Raw genomic sequence first — 16,737 nt, 5'->3', positions numbered from 1 at the left:
AGCAGAAAGGCTCTTCTCAGTCTTTTGATCCTGCTAGGAAGAAAAGTGTGCAGTGTAATTACTGTCACAGGTTCGGTCACATGAAGAAAGATTGCCGACAGAGGATTGCTTCTGAACAGAAGAAACAGGGAGGGCCACATCAGACAGCAAATGTTGCAGAACATTCCGAGCAGACAGATTCTGCCTTTTACGCCTTTATGGCTAAAAGGTCTTCAGATCATGTTCCTTCCTCTGCATGGTACATTGATTCTGGTGCATCACGCCATTTCTCTCACAGGCGTGACTGGTTTATTGACTTCTCACCTTTCAGTGATTCCGTGGTATTTGGCGGAGGTGAAAAGTACACAGTAGCTGGCAGAGGTACAGTTCAAATTCAGTCTGGTGGGCGCACACTCATATTTCTGAATGTATACTATGTTCCTGGTATGGAAATTAATCTTCTATTTGTCAGCCAGATTATGAGGAATTCTCCTCAGCTTGATGTTGTGTTCAGTGCACACAAGTGCTCCATTATTGACAGGGAGACTAGTCTAACAGTTGCTGTTGGCCTAGAGGACCATGGTCTATACAGGCTACTTGACACCGGTGACTCTCCAGAAGTGGCTCTAGCAGCACGTGTCTCTCCCATCAACACTCTATGGCATCGCGATATGGGCATCTAAATATGCAGTATCTCTCTCAGCTCTCTTGGGAGGGACTTGTGTCAGGATTACCTGATATTCAGACTCAGCAGTTGGGGGTATGCAGCGCCTGTCATGTGGGAAAGCAACATCGGTCTTCATTCAAAGATGGAGAATCTTGGCGCGCATCTAAGGTACTTCAGTTACTTCATGCTGATATTTGTGGTCCTATGAATACAGCTTCTATCACTGCTTGCAAATATTTTTTACTTATTGTAGATGATTTCAGTAGAAAGATGTGGGTGTATTTTCTAAAAAATAAATCTGATGCTCTTAGTACCTTTCAGAAGTTTAAAACCTTAGTTGAAAAAGAATCTGGTTGTAACATCATGACCCTTAGGACCGACAATGGGGGGGAATTTTGTTCCTCAGCTTTTGCCAACTTCTGTGATATTCATGGCATCAAACGTCAATTAACCACACCTTACACTCCTCAGCAGAACAGTGTTGTCGAGCGTCGCAACCGCACGGTTGTTGAAATGGCTCGTTCCATGTTACAACACAGGAGTGTTCCAAACAAATTCTGGGCTGAAGCAGTATTTACTGCTGTTTATCTTCTTAACCGATCACCTACTCAGGTTGTTAAAGGGAAGACTCCTGAAGAGGTTTGGTCTGGCCGTAAGCCTAAGATCAGTGACCTCAAAGTATTTGGCTCAGTTGCATATGTTTGGATTCCACCTGCTAAGCGCTCTAAGTTGGATTCCAAAAGCCAGAAACTCATGATGACAGGTTACAGTGATTATCACAAGGCCTATAGGCTGATAGATATAGCCACCGGTCGTCTTAGCTTCAGTCGGGATGTAGTATTTGATGAAGACAGAGGATTTTTTCAGCCTTCTTCTTCTAAGCAATGTTCTGAGGATCAGCCTCACAGTGTTCTTCTTCCGGTCGGTCCACCTGATGGGAGGGATGATGTAGCATCAGTATTTGATAATACTCTATCTGAGCTTCCTCCAGAAAATAACCCTCCTCTTGCCGCTCCTATTGAGTCTTCTTCATCTCCTCCTGATATTGGTTCCTCTACTCTTCGGCCTAAATGGTGGGCTAAAACCATTGGTGATCTCCGGGATGATGAGCTTCTTGAAGGTAGAACTTCTAGACATAAGAACAAACAACAGTCTACAGTCAATTTTGCTCTTATGGCTAAACTTCACAGTATTTTTGAGCCTGAAACCTATTCAGAGGCTAAGGGTACATCTGAGTGGGAACAGGCTATGGAAGCCGAATTTCAGAGTCTTCAGAAGAATCACACATGGACACTTTCTGATCTTCCTGCAGGGAAAAAGCCCATAGGCTGCAAATGGGTGTATAAAGTGAAATACAAAGCTGATGGAACCATAGACAAGTATAAAGCTCGTCTTGTGGCTCGAGGGTTCTCACAAAAGGAAGGCATCGACTATGAAGAGACTTTTGCTCCTACAGCCAAGATGAGTACCATAAGGCTTGTCCTTGCCCTAGCAGCTCAGTTCAATTGGAAAGTTCATCAGATGGATGTAAAGAGTGCTTTCCTAAATGGTGATCTCCAAGAAGAAGTCTACATGACGCAGCCTTCAGGATTCAAGGTTGCTGGTCAAGAACAGAAAGTGTGTCGATTAGCTAAAGCCATTTATGGCTTGAAGCAAGCTCCTCGGGCTTGGTACATGAAAATTGATCAGTACCTGACAGATCAAGGTTTTCAGTGGAGCCCATCTGATGCAAACCTGTATATCAAGCATACTGCTGATGATATCTTGCTTGTGGTTGTCTATGTGGATGACCTTATCATTACTGGCAGCTCTGCACATTTGATCCATGGGATCAAACAAGATTTATGCAGAACTTTTGAGATGACAGACTTGGGACTTCTTCATTACTGTCTGGGGGTTGAAGTTTGGCAGACTGAAAATCATATTTTTCTCTCTCAGTCCAAGTATGCAAAAAATCTTGTGTAGGTTCAGAATGCAGGATTGCAAACCAGCCACGACTCCTATGGAACCAGGGCTCAAACTTTCATCGCAGTCCTCCTCTCCCCTTGTGGATGAAACTTTATTCAGGCAACTAGTGGGCAGTCTCATCTATCTTACTGCCACCAGACCTGACATCAGTTTTGCAGTAAGCTATATCTCCCGATTTATGTCAGCTCCTAAAGCTGATCATTGGATAGCAGCAAAGCGTGTGCTACGATATGTGCGTGGTACTTCTGATTATGGCCTCTTATATACTCGCAGTTCCAATCCTATTCTCAGTGGTTACACTGACTCTGACTGGGCCGGTTCGGTTGATGACCGTAAATCTACAGCTGGGTATGTGTTTAGTCTAGGATCTGGTGCTGTTACTTGGACTAGTAAGAAGCAACAGGCAGTGGCTCTCTCCTCAACAGAAGCAGAGTATCGGGGAGCAGTTAAGGCATCCTGTGAGGCAGTTTGGCTTCGACGTATGCTTGCAGATATGCATGTTTCCCAGACCGGGCCTACCTCTTTGTTTTGTGATAATCAGGGAGTTCTCAAACTTGCCAAAAATCCAGTCTTTCATGAAAGAACAAAGCATGTGGAAACTCATTGCCACTACATTCGCCAGCTTGTTGAAGACGGCTCAGTTCAGTTGCAATATGTTCCCACAACAGAGCAGCCCGCCGACATCTTCACCAAGCCTCTTGGTCCTGATAAATTTGTAAAATTCAGAGGGTCTATTGGTGTTGTAAATAGATTGAGTATTAAGGGAGGGTATTAGAATATTCCTATTCCTATTTAGTATTTAATACTCATTCTTTTAGCTGTTGCTATTTTTATTCGTTTAAGCAGTTTCTTAGATGAAACTGAGTGTTTCCATATTCTACATAGAAACTTGATGTTTCTATTATTGTAAATATCTCTGTATTATCATTGAGCTTCTTGCTCACTCTGAATTAATTGATTCGACATTCTTTTAGATGCGATATCTATCTAGAACAGACACGATTCTGGCCTTTCAGATGACAAAGTTGGATGCCCCGTCCAGCCTTTCTTGATCCCTCACTCTGTTCATGGCCATCTCTGCTCTTTTTTTCAACTCCTCTGAGTCTCTACTTCCCTCTTGGAAGTTCTCTCTTCGACTCCCTCTGAGTCTCTACTTCCCTCCTGGAAGTTCTCTTCTAGAATCCCTCTGAGTCTCGATTTCCCTCCTGGAAATCCTTTTGGCAACAGTCGAATCACACCTCTGCGATCTCCTTTGCTCCTGCAACATTGATCTGGATTTCTTGGCTAGAAATCTGCCTAGGTAGGGACTCCCTTATACCTTGGTTCTGTCTTGTTAGATACTGTTTTGCCTCAACAACGACAACACCCCACCAGCTTCACACTCCACAATCTGCCCACAGCTTCCTATGCCCCAACAATTGAAGAACTGAGCCTCTAGGCTTTGTGCAATCCCGACAGTGGCTGAATCGCTCCACTAGCCAACTGTGTCACTCCTACTTGGCTGAGCAGGATGACATGGCTCTTCGTGAGCCTCTTCTGCCTCTCACTGCTTTTGCGCTGGCCCCTTCTCTGGCTTGAATTGATGATTCAGGCCCTCTGCATCACCCCTTCTCTGCTGCTTTCTGCTTGGGAACAACTTCTGTCACTCGGAACAGCTGTTTGTGTTGCAAATTCTCCGATTCAGCTGGTGCCTTCAACTCTCCTGTGATCTGCAATGCTCTGATACCATGTCGAAATTTCTAAGTCAAACTCGTTAGAAATTTTCCTACACTATTCGGTTTATTTCTCCTACTTGTTTAATTACTAAACAAGTTATTTAACCATGTAAATACTGAAATAAACACAATGCAGTCTCAACCATCTATAGATCATCAACTGAAAGAAATAGACAAACACACAAGAGACATCGTTATTTTTGGACAATCGTCCCCCGAAAAACCCAACTTGGGAAAATCGATGCAGTAGTGCTGAGGGTTTTATTATTAAGCGACTTTTCTTGAGTACAATTGGGTGCCAAACTGACTCACCCGACAGAGAAATCTATCTGGCAGTAATATCTCTCTTCGGAAGCAGATATTCTGAAAGTTTGCTCCACGAAACTCTCTCCAACATCTCTCTGAGGCTTTGCATCAGCCTAGAATCCCTTGCGTCAGCCTACAGAGGTTCTGTGTTGGCTCCCTGGCCCTCTGCGTCACCCACGCAGGTCCTTTGGTCCTCTGCGTCACCCATGCAGACCCTCTGGCCCTCTGCGTGGTTCCTGCAGGCTCTCCGTCTACCTCTTTGCCTCTGCGCTGGTCTTCCGACACTATCTCTGCCTCTTTGCTACTCACTGCCCTTCGTTGCAACTCTGATCACTGGTTCAATTTCTCTTAGCAAACCTCGCTTTAGAAAATCGAACTGACTCATCAACTTGGTGTGTCTCCAACTGACCCTCAAGCCTTCTCTTATACTTTTTCTGTTGAGTCTTCAACGGTCGAGATTACATCTCTAATCAACGGCTAAGATTAGATTTGGCTTGATCCATGTCATTTAGAACCTTCTAACCTAGTTTTATATTAATACCTATTAATATTTTTATTTTCCTAAGTTTAGACTTAGGAACCCATTAAAAATATTAATTATTTTAATATCTCCTTCACCGGGTGGAATTTCCCCAAACCATTTCTGGGTCTTGGAGATCTCATGTGCTTTAGCCTCTCCACCAATTTTCATGGCTAGAGCACATTCGATGCTACCCCAAATCAACAGTACTATGTTCAAGAATTCAACCCCACGTGTGATCTCCAATGAAAAGAGTACATTGGAGCTAGCATTCCATGGAGAGCAAAGATTTTTGTTGCTCAATTAAGAAGTAACTCACATCAATTATGATGCGAAACAGGTCAGTGGAAAAGACCTAAAGAGGCTTGGGAAGAGTGGGTGTGTACTTTTTGCACTTCTGGGACAGTGGAATCAGAAAAACATTTCATTTTGGAATGTGATGCTTTCAGAGACATCGGAGACAGTTACAACAACATGTTAACTTTGGTTCCTTGGTGTTGTCTTTTCAATGAGGGGATTGTTAGAAGGTTGGGTGAACTCATCATTATTTTGAATAATAAGAGGATTGAATTGCAAAAGGCAAAACATAGGGAATCTAGTGGTCCCATAGACTATAGCTAGTCTCGTGGACATTAAAATTTCATTCATTCAACCAAAATGGCAATTAGATCTTAGTGAAACTTCAATGCTCAAAGTAACTTAAACAATTCAACAAGATTAGAGCTATGACGTGTGAGTGGTTACCTAGTGCAAACTTAATGATTCCTTAGAGGCTATGGATGAGCTTACAAACATTAGCCTTCAAATGCTCAATGCCAAGACAATCTTCTTTACAATTGCGCTTAGCAACATTAATGAGATCTAGGAAATCACTTTATATCTAGGAAATGACAAGCATATATGAACCGAAAATGAGCAATGAGGTGCCTAACAACTTGCCAAGTGAAAATATGAATTAACAAGCACATTTTATGATGTAGCTTCAGAATATATCAGATCTGATTTCACTTATGACAGTCAACAAATAAAATATAAAGCGCTTGGTGAAAAATGCCCAATTCATGCAATTAATTCCTGAATATGTTAGGCAAATTTTTAGCTAATTTTAGGGCACTTGAATGAGTGTTATGTCACTGTCATGTGAAGTTCATGAAAACTGTAATAAAATAGTGAGGGTTTAGTGGCCAAACCTTAGGCCCAATGCCTTGTAGATTAGTTGCCCAAATTGCCAAAGAATTCTCCAATGATTATGCCACATGAAAACACAAATTTTGAGCCAATTTCTTTGCAAAACACATCAAGTATGTAGTCCCAAAAAAATTCAGAGATGAGATGAAGGCAAGAGAGGGTTATGGGAGGGAGATCAAGGCTAAGAAGGCTTGACGTCTCAAGGGAAGGAGCCCTACTAGGCTCACGACAAGCCCAAGAGGGCTGCTATTAGGCTTAAGGGAGGGTCGAAAATCCCTTAAGGGCTACGACCTAGGGCACAAAGGCCTTTGAGGCTTGCGACTGCCCTAGAAAGGGAGGCTGAGGAAGAGGAGGAGGGCGGCCGAGGGGGCAAAGGAGGGGAGTCGAAGCTGGATGGAGGGGAAGAGAGGGAGAGCGGAGGGAGGAGAAGGGAGAGAAGGGAGGACGGAGGAGGGGGAAGGCCGAACGAAAGGATAAGGAGGAGGACGAAGGAGGGCCGAGAAGGGGAGGTTGAGTGGCATGAATGCCACGGCTAGGCCCGAAAATGCCTCTAAGGCTTGACGCAGGGCTAAAGGAAGGAGGCCGAGAGACCTAGAGGCTGCGACCAGCCTCTGCGAGGCCTAAATCCCTGACGTAGAGGGAGAAAATGGTGACGCAGGGTAAAGAGAGGCTGACGCTGGGCTTGGAGAGGGTAGATTCGGGCCTGAGAACCCTAAAACTTGAAACCCTTGCATTGGAAAATTTATTTTGCTTCAAATCTTCAGATATCACTCAATTTCATTGCAAAATTCCTTGATGCTGGCTCTGCAATTTTTTTTTTCAAAAGGCTAGATCTTACCCTCAAGGGCCTAGATCTAGCTCTAATCCAACTCTTCTCACTTGATCTCACCAACACAAATGAAAATAAAAATACGCAAAACCCCAATATATACAAAAATTCAAAATGAATTCAAAACCCCAAAAACCCTAGTTGCAAAACCAAGATTAGAAAAATAAAATAATTTACAAGTCTATTATGCAAATTATATTTACACAACATACATGTAAAATGCTTGATTTTTTTTGAAATTTTATAAATCTTTTGTAGTGGGTAAATGGATTTCGAAAGTTAAATGATAAATCACAACCTTAGCGAAGTTAGAACACTATATATTTCTAAAACACTATATATTAATGCTGGGGAACCTGCAAACACTATATATTTTTGAAGAACAAATCTTTAGAACACCCAGTGAATTAGATCACCTAAGATAATCCCACAACGTATTAATAGAATGTCGCTATCACCTACAACGAAATAACGATTAAATTATTTATAAAGCACAATATAGGAATGCCCATACCCAACACATACCACAAATCATTAGATAAGAGAGACCATGAATTACACCCCAAAGCCTTTATTATGATTATTCCAATGTTCTTAGTAGGACAGTAGTTTACATCAAGCTTTTTAGAGCTATCTAAGCCAAAACTAGATGGCTTGAGACAAAAATGACCTCCAATTTATAGATAAATCCTCCAAGTGGAAAGGTAACAACTAGTTGGCTTGATCCCCTTCAAAATAATCTCAACGTCAAAAAATATTTGATCATGTTTTAATTTCTTCCGTTGGAAATATTAATTTTTGAGGAATTTTCGAATTTCTCATTTATCCATATTTTATTAGCTAAAAAATAAATATTTTGAGCTAACTTCCTAAAAAAATTAACTTTGACTTGACCACCAAGGCCCAAGAGTCCAAATTTTCTTGATATTTGCAATATTCCTTTGGTGGGGAACATCCAAAAATTAATTCTTTTAAGACCCACGAATTTTTCCATCGGAGAATGTTATTTCTCTAAGACTTTAATTTTGACTCTAATTAATTAATCTTTTTACTTAAGATTAATTTAATTTTTGTCAAAAACATTAATTAATTGATACTTGAGGGGATTAAATATTTTTTCTACCTTCTAATATTTTAGTCATGGTGTCTAAGTATGAGAGACCACGCACTCAAATATTTTTTACATAAGATGATTGTTGAAAACAACAACAAGAAATGCTAAAAATAGAAATGCTATAAATAGCATTTTAGGTGCCAGTGTTGGAAATAGCGAAAATGAATGATAAAATAGAAATGCTAAAAATAACATTGCTATAAATAACATTTCGAGGTACATTCCAATTTTAGTTAGTCCCTAAACTAAAATTGAGAATTAAAATTCGAATTTGATCTTAGCAGTTGTTTGAAAAATAATTAATTAATTCATCTTGAGTTAATTAGTTGGAGAAAATCAAACATGAAGTCTATGTGAAGACATGCAACAATTATCCCTTAAGTAAAGTGATCAGGATGAGTTGTACTTTGAGTTGTAATTAGTTAGCTCAGTTAATTGAGTTAAGTCTAGTTATATTAGTTCCAACAGTTTGAGGAACTAATTGTGAGTTTAGTCAGTTAATGCATGCAACTAGTGTTCTTCAGATTACTGAATATTCTCTCATAAATAACTTATGCATGTCAGTTTAGAGAAAGACCCAGTTGAGATTAAAGATAGGGACATTGTACTATCAGTTGGAAGATTTTTCCTATAAAGGAAACTCATCCATGCAGAAGGAATTATCTCCTTCAGGATTGCGCAGTTAGTTCAGGGGCCAGTGTTGTGTGTGAGGTGAGAATCACATAGGTTGCGGCTGGAGGACCAAGAGAAACTGCGCAAGAAAATAGGAGGCTTGGAGGACTGAAGGAAGGCATATGTGTTGTCTATTCTGTCTATGAGCAGCAGTGAGGGATTTTACTAAGAGCTGGATAGCTTATGAGCTAAAGCTTTGTGTAATCCTTAGATATTTCCACTTGTATGATAATACAGAGATCGGGGTTTTTAGCTAAAGCTTTTCTCAGAGTATTCTTCTGTGTTCATGTGTGATTGATTTCTCATTCTTAGTTATATGTGTTCTATTTGATCTTGCACAAAATCGATTAAGCTTTCGCAAGTTTGTTGTAGAAGTAGATCTTGTATTTTGCTTTAGTATATTGCATAATGTGTTGATCTACAGTGGGAAATTTCTACATGGTACCAAAGCAAAGGTGATCAAAGGAGAGAACAATATACAAAGAAGAGAATTCGAAGTAAGAAAAAAAAAATTGGGCCGCAAGTTTGCAGAGAAGATCTGAAAATTTTTGTGCAAAATTTTCATAAACAAATAGCATATCTAGATTCCTTGTGAAAAAATACCCAAATTCAAAAAAAATCGACTGAATCAGAGTTTGGATGAGGGAGATATCGCTGATTTCAAATCAACTATTTTTTCAGAAAATTTTATGACGGCGGGAAAGATGAAACAGATTGGTGGTTGAGAGGGAGAGTAAATTACCTCTCAACATGCAACCACAGAAGAAGTCTCAGACAATTGTGGAGGAACCACAATTGGTGAAGCAGCTTCAGGAAGTTGTGGAGTAGCCACAACTAGAGAAGCCGAGAGGAGATCGAGTGGAGGCATCCACTCATGTAGAGACCTCTAGTAGGGGGAAATTTCAAGCCAAGTGGGCAAAGGGATCACATGCAACCATACCTCCAGGTGTGAGGTGGGGCGATGTGAAGTGATAGTCCCAAGAAGGCTGAAATAGGGGCAGGATCCTCGAGGTACCCAACCTCTTGGATTAGACCTTGCTACGAGAGCCCCGACGAGGAGTAGCAGGACTGGCTGAGTGGGTAGACACGGATGCGGATGGAGCGGCAGAGAGAGCTACAGTGCAGGAGTCCCAAGACAACGCAGAGCTAGCAGGCTACAACAATGCAAGAGGCACAGGAGTGTTGCACCAATGCAGGATGGCACAGATAGGTGTGCAATGGTGCGAGATGTAGGGAGTTGTTGCAGCAGCGCAGAGGTCAGAGAGGGAGCACTTGTCAGCGGCAGAGGGAGCTTCAGCATCAGAGGGTGTTTCTAGACCAACAGACAGGTCAGTTGGGAGATCAGTTACTTACTTCTCAGTAACTGAGTTGTAGTGTAGCACTGGGCAACTATGCAACATGATGAGAAGAGGTGCAGTGTGGATGCATGCTGGGAGATAGGACCAACAACAACACAGATGTAGCAATAGGAATTAGTGTGATTGATGCAGTCAGAGATCAAAGTGACAGAGGCTAGAGCAGTCAGATACTAAAGGGCACAGAGGTGCAGAGTTTTCAGTCGACAGAGGCAATAACAGTGAGAGACTTTGATGACAGAGGCATCATTCTGATTCAGATTGGATATTTTTTGTTTTTAGAGTTGTTGAAGCAACAACACTAGTGAGAAGTGTTGCATGCAAAACATTCCAAAGGTTTAGGATTGGGTTCGAGTTGAATGTCTTTCTTGTTGAGAGGGAGTGTTGAAAATAGCAACAAGAAATGCTAAAAATAGAAATGCTATAAATAGCATTTCAGGTGCCAGTGTTGGAAATAACAAGAAGGAATGATAAAATAGAAATGCTAAAAATAACATTGCTATAAATAGCATTTTGGGATACATTCCAATTTTAGTTAGTCCCTGAACTAAAATTGAGAATTAAAATTCGAATTTGATCTTAGCAGTTGTTTGAAAAATAATTAATTAATTCATCTTGAGTTAATTAGTTGGAGAAAATCAAATATGAAGACTATGTGAAGACATGCAACAATTATCCTTTTGATTGAAGAAGTTATCCTTTAATTAAAGTGATCAGGATGAGTTGTAATTAGTTAGTTCAGTTAACTGAGTTAAGTCCAGTTAGATTAGTTCCAATAGTTTGAGGAACTAATTGTGAGTTCAGTTAGTTAATGCATGCATGCATGCAACTAGTGTTTTCCAGATAACTGCATATTCTCTCATAAATAACTCATGCATGTCAGTTCAGAGAAAGACCTAGTTGAGATTAAAGATAGGGACATTGTACTGTCAGTTGGAGGATTTTTCCTATAAAGGAAACTCATCCATGCAGAAGGAATTATCTCCTTTAGGATTGCGTAGTTAGTTCAAAGGTCAGTGTTGTGTGTGAGGTGAGAATCACATAGGTTGTAGTTGGAGGATCAGGAGAAATTGCCCAAGGAAATAGGAGGCTTGGAGGACTGAAGGAAGGCATATGTGTTGTCTATTCTGTCTATGAGCAGCAGCGAGGGATTGTACTTAGAGTTGGATAGCTTGTGAGCTAAAGCTTTGTGTAATCCTGAGATATTTCCACTTGTATTATAATACAAAGATTGGGGTTTTTAGCTAAGGCTTTACCCAAAAGTATTCTTCTGTGTTGATGTGTGATTGATTTCTTATTCTTAGTTATATGTGTTCTATTTGATCTTGCTCAAACGCGATTAAGCTTCGGCAAGTTTGTTGTAGAAGTAGATCTTGTATTTTGCTTTAGTACATTGCATAATTTATTGATCTACAGTGGGAAATTTCTACAATGATTACATTTTCAACCCTCAAAGGGGGAACATCCATTCGGTATAGACCTTCAAAATACATAACCAATTCTGCGACACAATATGATCTAGTAGACCAAGTGACTTGTAATAAAATAATTTAGCCAATTAGCCAATTAGCGATGCTGTCCCACCAGGTAGGTTGATACAGTAGTAAAAGAGGATGACCCTATTAAATAACAAATTTCTCCCTGAAATTACGCTGCAATTAACCGAGGATAGTACAGATTATTATGGATAAAATGTTTTAAAACTTGATGGGGAAAGGGCAGCTGTATATGCCTATATATATATACTAGTCTGTATTCTCTTTGTGAGAAGTTGGCCCAGAAGGAAATGGGGCAGCCCCCATTAAATGCAGGCTGGCCAACCTTGCATGCATGTGGGACATGGACTATTTTTTGCTGTGGTTATTGCCCTTTTAAATAGTTAGATGGAGCCAGTTTTTATTCTTGCCTCTTTTCTTACAAAAATATTTCGGTTGCTCTTTGTCTACACTGTTTTCTAATCCATTGAATGTTGAACTTAGGGCATCTTTGTTATTGTGGATTATCTTGCGTTGGGCCTTAAAAAATTTCAATATGCCTAATAGTTTCTTTCAAATCTTGAGAACCTCTTGTTGGAGAGTAAAATAAAATCAAGTCTTGCATTTTTTAACTCATGATTGAATAAACATGACTGAGAGTCTGAGTTTTACTTTTTAACAAAAGGAACTTTTAGGAATATAATATTGTAACAGCTCCTTTTATTTTGCCAGTTCTTGCACATAAGTTTAAATATGAAGAAGACAATGGCAGCATTTTGTTATATGTCTTGTGTGTACATTATAATTTTTTATAAGAAATCTGGATAAAACACTCATTTCTTATACAGTCACTTAAGCTGCATCTGCCTTGAATAATGTGTATAATTCACAGTTTTACCAAGAATATGATACGTCCACATTTTGGAAATAAACGTGCCACTTGAATGATTGTGGGCCGTAGGCGATCTTGGAATGTTGACTTCAAATATATACATTGTCTTTTTTTTTTTGGTGGCTTCAACTTCTGTGTTTGAAATGTGGCTGCGAAGTTGATCATTACTGGATAACTGAACATAAATTGTAATATGTACAGGTTCTTGACAATCTTCCACATGACCTTATCTATAGCGAAAATCAAAGTTCTCCTTGGATGGAGGTCCTGCTTGAGAGGCAGCAGCATGAGTACGTTATCATTTAATAGGGTATCATATTGATTTTTATCGTTGCTATAGTTTAAAATATTGCAATGTGTCTATGAAGGTTGTAAACTAGTAAGGCAGGCGAGAAAAATTTGTCAAGGAAAATGTCAAATCTTATTCTATGGGTAGAGTCTTGATTTCTCATAAGCAATCACTTCCTAAGCTAAAAGAACCCGATATATCAGGAAGTTTGATTGCATGTTTCTTTTTAGTTTGATGCAGATTAAAAATTTTAAAATCTTGATAAGAAATGAGTCTGCATTCATCTTCCACCAGGTTAACCACTTATAAATAATATTTGTGGCCAAGTTTTCCATAGATGTAATTTGCATTCCGGGTTATATACTTGAATCAGTTGATTCCGAGGTTCTTACTAGTGTTTTTAATGGGATGATATGTCCAAGTTGCTGCATGCTTGGCGCCATGGGAGGAGAGTGGATGGATTAGATTTGAATTGCAAGATCAGTTTGTGAAATTTGAAGAAGACAGCTATGTAAAAGGAGATGCTTGTAGGATGAATTTCAGGTTCTAGACTCTAGAGGCCATTTAGAGCCTCATTGATTATGCATTTCATTGCTGATATGTATGCACTTGATACCATTATGATATATTCACTACTATATGGTATATTCATGTACAAACCTTGCATATGTTGTTTGGAATCTCTAAAATATATTTTTTTTCATTAAAAATTTTGTATTTTTTATGTATTTTTTGGTAAACCGAGTCATTCAAATAAGATTGGTTTGAGCCATTCTGAGTCCTAGTTGACTCTTGATCAATTTTGAGTCTGAATTCGGGTTTTAAAACCTTGGTGCACACATGTTGAGGCACCCTCTTGCATATATCATTATTTTATTCATTAAGATGAGCTGCCCCCTTGACCTTGGATGGTAGTTGGACTTGATTTGACTTGGCACATGCTTCATGGCGGTATTTTATTATTAGTGGACGTCTTCATTGGACCCATCTCATATTACTTTATTTAAGGGAAGTGTTTGCACTTAGGAGAGGGCTGCACCCTCTTTGAGCCCGTATGTGCCATTTGGAGGGATGCTTTCACACTTGTTTCATGGTTTTGATTGAGGTTATCATTTTGGAGGCCACACATGCTGCCTCTCTTCACCCATATGCTTGATTTGGAGATACATTGGAGGATTTTGAGGTGACAACCCTCCTATAGTCCATGCTTGATCCACACGTGGGGGAGGCTAGATCCTAGTTATTCCACCTATTCCTTGGCATGTTTTTTATTCACCTAATGGATCGATCCTTTTTGAGAGGGTCTTGTTCATGTATTGACTTCATCTCTACTTGGTTGGAGGAGGTTTCTATTGATTTTGTAGCCTTAAAAGGTCTTCTACATTGGCTTGGTGTCGTAGCATGTAGAAGGTATTTGATTGTCTCTGTAGGTGCTTGCTTGGTGGAGTAAGTGATTTTATGATTTTTTTCCTAAGGTTAACTTAGGGAAAGTACAATAATTAATTTAATTAATTATTGTGGATTATCAGGCCAAAATTCCAAGGATAAATAATAAAATTATTTAAGTGACTTAGATATAATCTCAATCGTTGATCTCAAGTGAGGCTTATGATTTAATCCTAGCCATTGATCACTTAGGAGATTAGGGTTAGGGATTTCGGCTTGATGAAATTAAATAAATAAGCTTGAGAGGTTAAGAAACAATTGTTGAGGAAGTGATTTTCTCAAGAGAGGCTCAATTAGACTAAAGAGAAGTGAGGAGAATTGCAGTACAGAATTTCGGGAGAAAATTTCAAGGACACTGAAGGTAGGAAAGAGAGAGGCCAAGTGAGTTGAAGAGGAGGGCTGAATTACTGGAGTGTTGGAATATTCACCAATACTAAAAGGTGGGGTGAATCAATATTGGACACTTTTTACCATTTTAATTATATCATGTAAACATTAACAATTAGCAACACAATTGAACAATGCATAACATCATACATAGTACACAAGATATTTTTACGTGGAATCCCCAACTGGAGAAAACCACAGAACACTTTTAATATATATCTTAAAGATTACGTCAACAAGAAGCACAAACTTCTAAGATTCCCCAACACCAACTGAAAGGAGGCACCAACCCCTGATTTATAGGCTCCAAACTGAAGGAAGCTCCAAGTCCTTGATTTACTAGCATCAACTGGAAGAAGGCACCAACCCCTTGGTTTTATCAACTCCGACTGAAACGATGCACCAACACCTTGCAAGCTCCAACTTGCCCTAGCACCACCCTACTACCTTGAAGTGTTCTCAGGCACCAACCTAAAGGAGACTTCAATCTCTACCTTGCACCACCTTGCCACCCTTAGCAATAAAAACCCTGACAACATATATCAACAAACAACCATCATCATCAATGCAACACACTCTCACTCTGTCAACAATAACTTAGCAAGAATATAAAACTGTGAATGCATCCTCAAGCAACCCTGGTTTAATATTAGCAAGCTCAACAATATCCTGACATAATCATGCCTCACTGTCAAGAAGCGACTTCATTACATCACCAATCTCAAACCTGTCAGTAGGAACATCTCCAAACCCTAGCAACAATAATATACCAACTTTGATTTTCAAGTAACATATGTGCTTCAACACACAGAGTTCATTATCAACAAGCAAAACCCTAATCAATAGCTTTGTTATACTTAATCCAAGGTTACACTCAACAAGCAAGTACCAAAAACTCAAGATAATTTTGCATTACGCTTACTATGCAACCAATCTGACATCAACCATATACTCTGTCATCAAAATAATAGAAAACTAAAACCCTAGTTTGCAACTATACGATACAAACCCCAAATATCACATGGAACAAGTAGTAACAATGCTAGATGATCTGGCATTACACTCCTCAAATCATCAAGTAGTATAATAGCCTCAATACATGTAATGTCCCCATTTTCAGTTTCGTATATAGTATGACCAAGATGGATTTCCATGGTACGTGTTGGATGGGTCACAGGAGCAGGAATATGTCATCTAGGCTCCTGGAGGGGTTTTGAGGAGTTTTATGGGCTCTGATAGCATCTGCTTGTTGTATTCCATCACCAGGGCTAGTTCTGCACAATTTGTGTTGAAGAAAGTATAACTAGGTTCGGTCTTCATAATGACACAAGCCAATGTAAATGATGTAATTTGTATCTAGCAAATTTTTGTATTTGAATCATGGGTTTCATGATCAAAATATTTGTTTTAGTAGCTCTCATTATGAGCTCTAGGCTAGGTGATAGGTTGTGTCATTTATGTAAATATGTACACTTGAAAAATGTACAAGTATGACTCCAAGATCAAGGGCAGAATCATGTGACAATACTCCTTCAAAGGCAAGAACAAAAGGTTAGCAAATGACCCCTCCAAACGAATTCAAAAAGGAAGCAATGTATTTTTCGGCATAAAATATATTTATAAATGAATGGTCAAGTCGGCTTGAAGTCGGCCTAGAGACAGTTCATGTCAGCTTGGAGTGAAGGCCTCAAAACACTATAAATAGGCCTCTTCTCACTCATTCGAATCATCACTTGTTTGGGTCTTGTTGACCACTACGTGTCAACTTCCCATAGCAGTACACCCCCTTTTTTTCGCAAAAGGGATAGCGGTTAATCGACGTGTTCGTGCCATTCAACGGTCATCGTCATCTTGATCATATTATGTTGCAAACTCAGTCTGCATGTGTAAATTGTAAATAATCTTAGCAGAAATGAGTCATGTATGTAAATTGCC

General features: G+C 39.6%; 1 protein-coding gene across 4 annotated transcripts in view; it reads left to right on the top strand.

The window, feature by feature from the left end:
- The window catches only part of LOC149170077 (NADH dehydrogenase ubiquinone complex I, assembly factor-like protein (DUF185)), a 389,979-nt gene that overhangs the window by 229,128 nt on the left and 144,114 nt on the right, over positions 1-16,737 (top strand). For all 4 annotated transcript variants that reach the window (XR_016259467.1, XM_089427241.1, XM_089427240.1 and 1 more), the window contains exon 9: positions 12,882-12,970. Coding sequence is in view for 3 of the 4 variants with exons in the window: in XM_089427241.1 (XP_089283367.1) it covers positions 12,882-12,970 (89 nt within the window). In the remaining variant the exon portion in view is untranslated. The remainder of the gene's footprint in view (positions 1-12,881; positions 12,971-16,737) is intronic.

This window comes from Pinus tabuliformis, chromosome 4_2 (genome assembly GCF_031772625.1).
Source record: "Pinus tabuliformis cultivar Carrire ecotype Pingquan chromosome 4_2, CPIR1, whole genome shotgun sequence".
NCBI classification, from domain to species: Eukaryota; Viridiplantae; Streptophyta; class Pinopsida; order Pinales; family Pinaceae; genus Pinus; species Pinus tabuliformis.
Note: the sequence above shows the minus strand (reverse complement) of the source record. Positions and strands in the feature narration are given on the sequence as shown.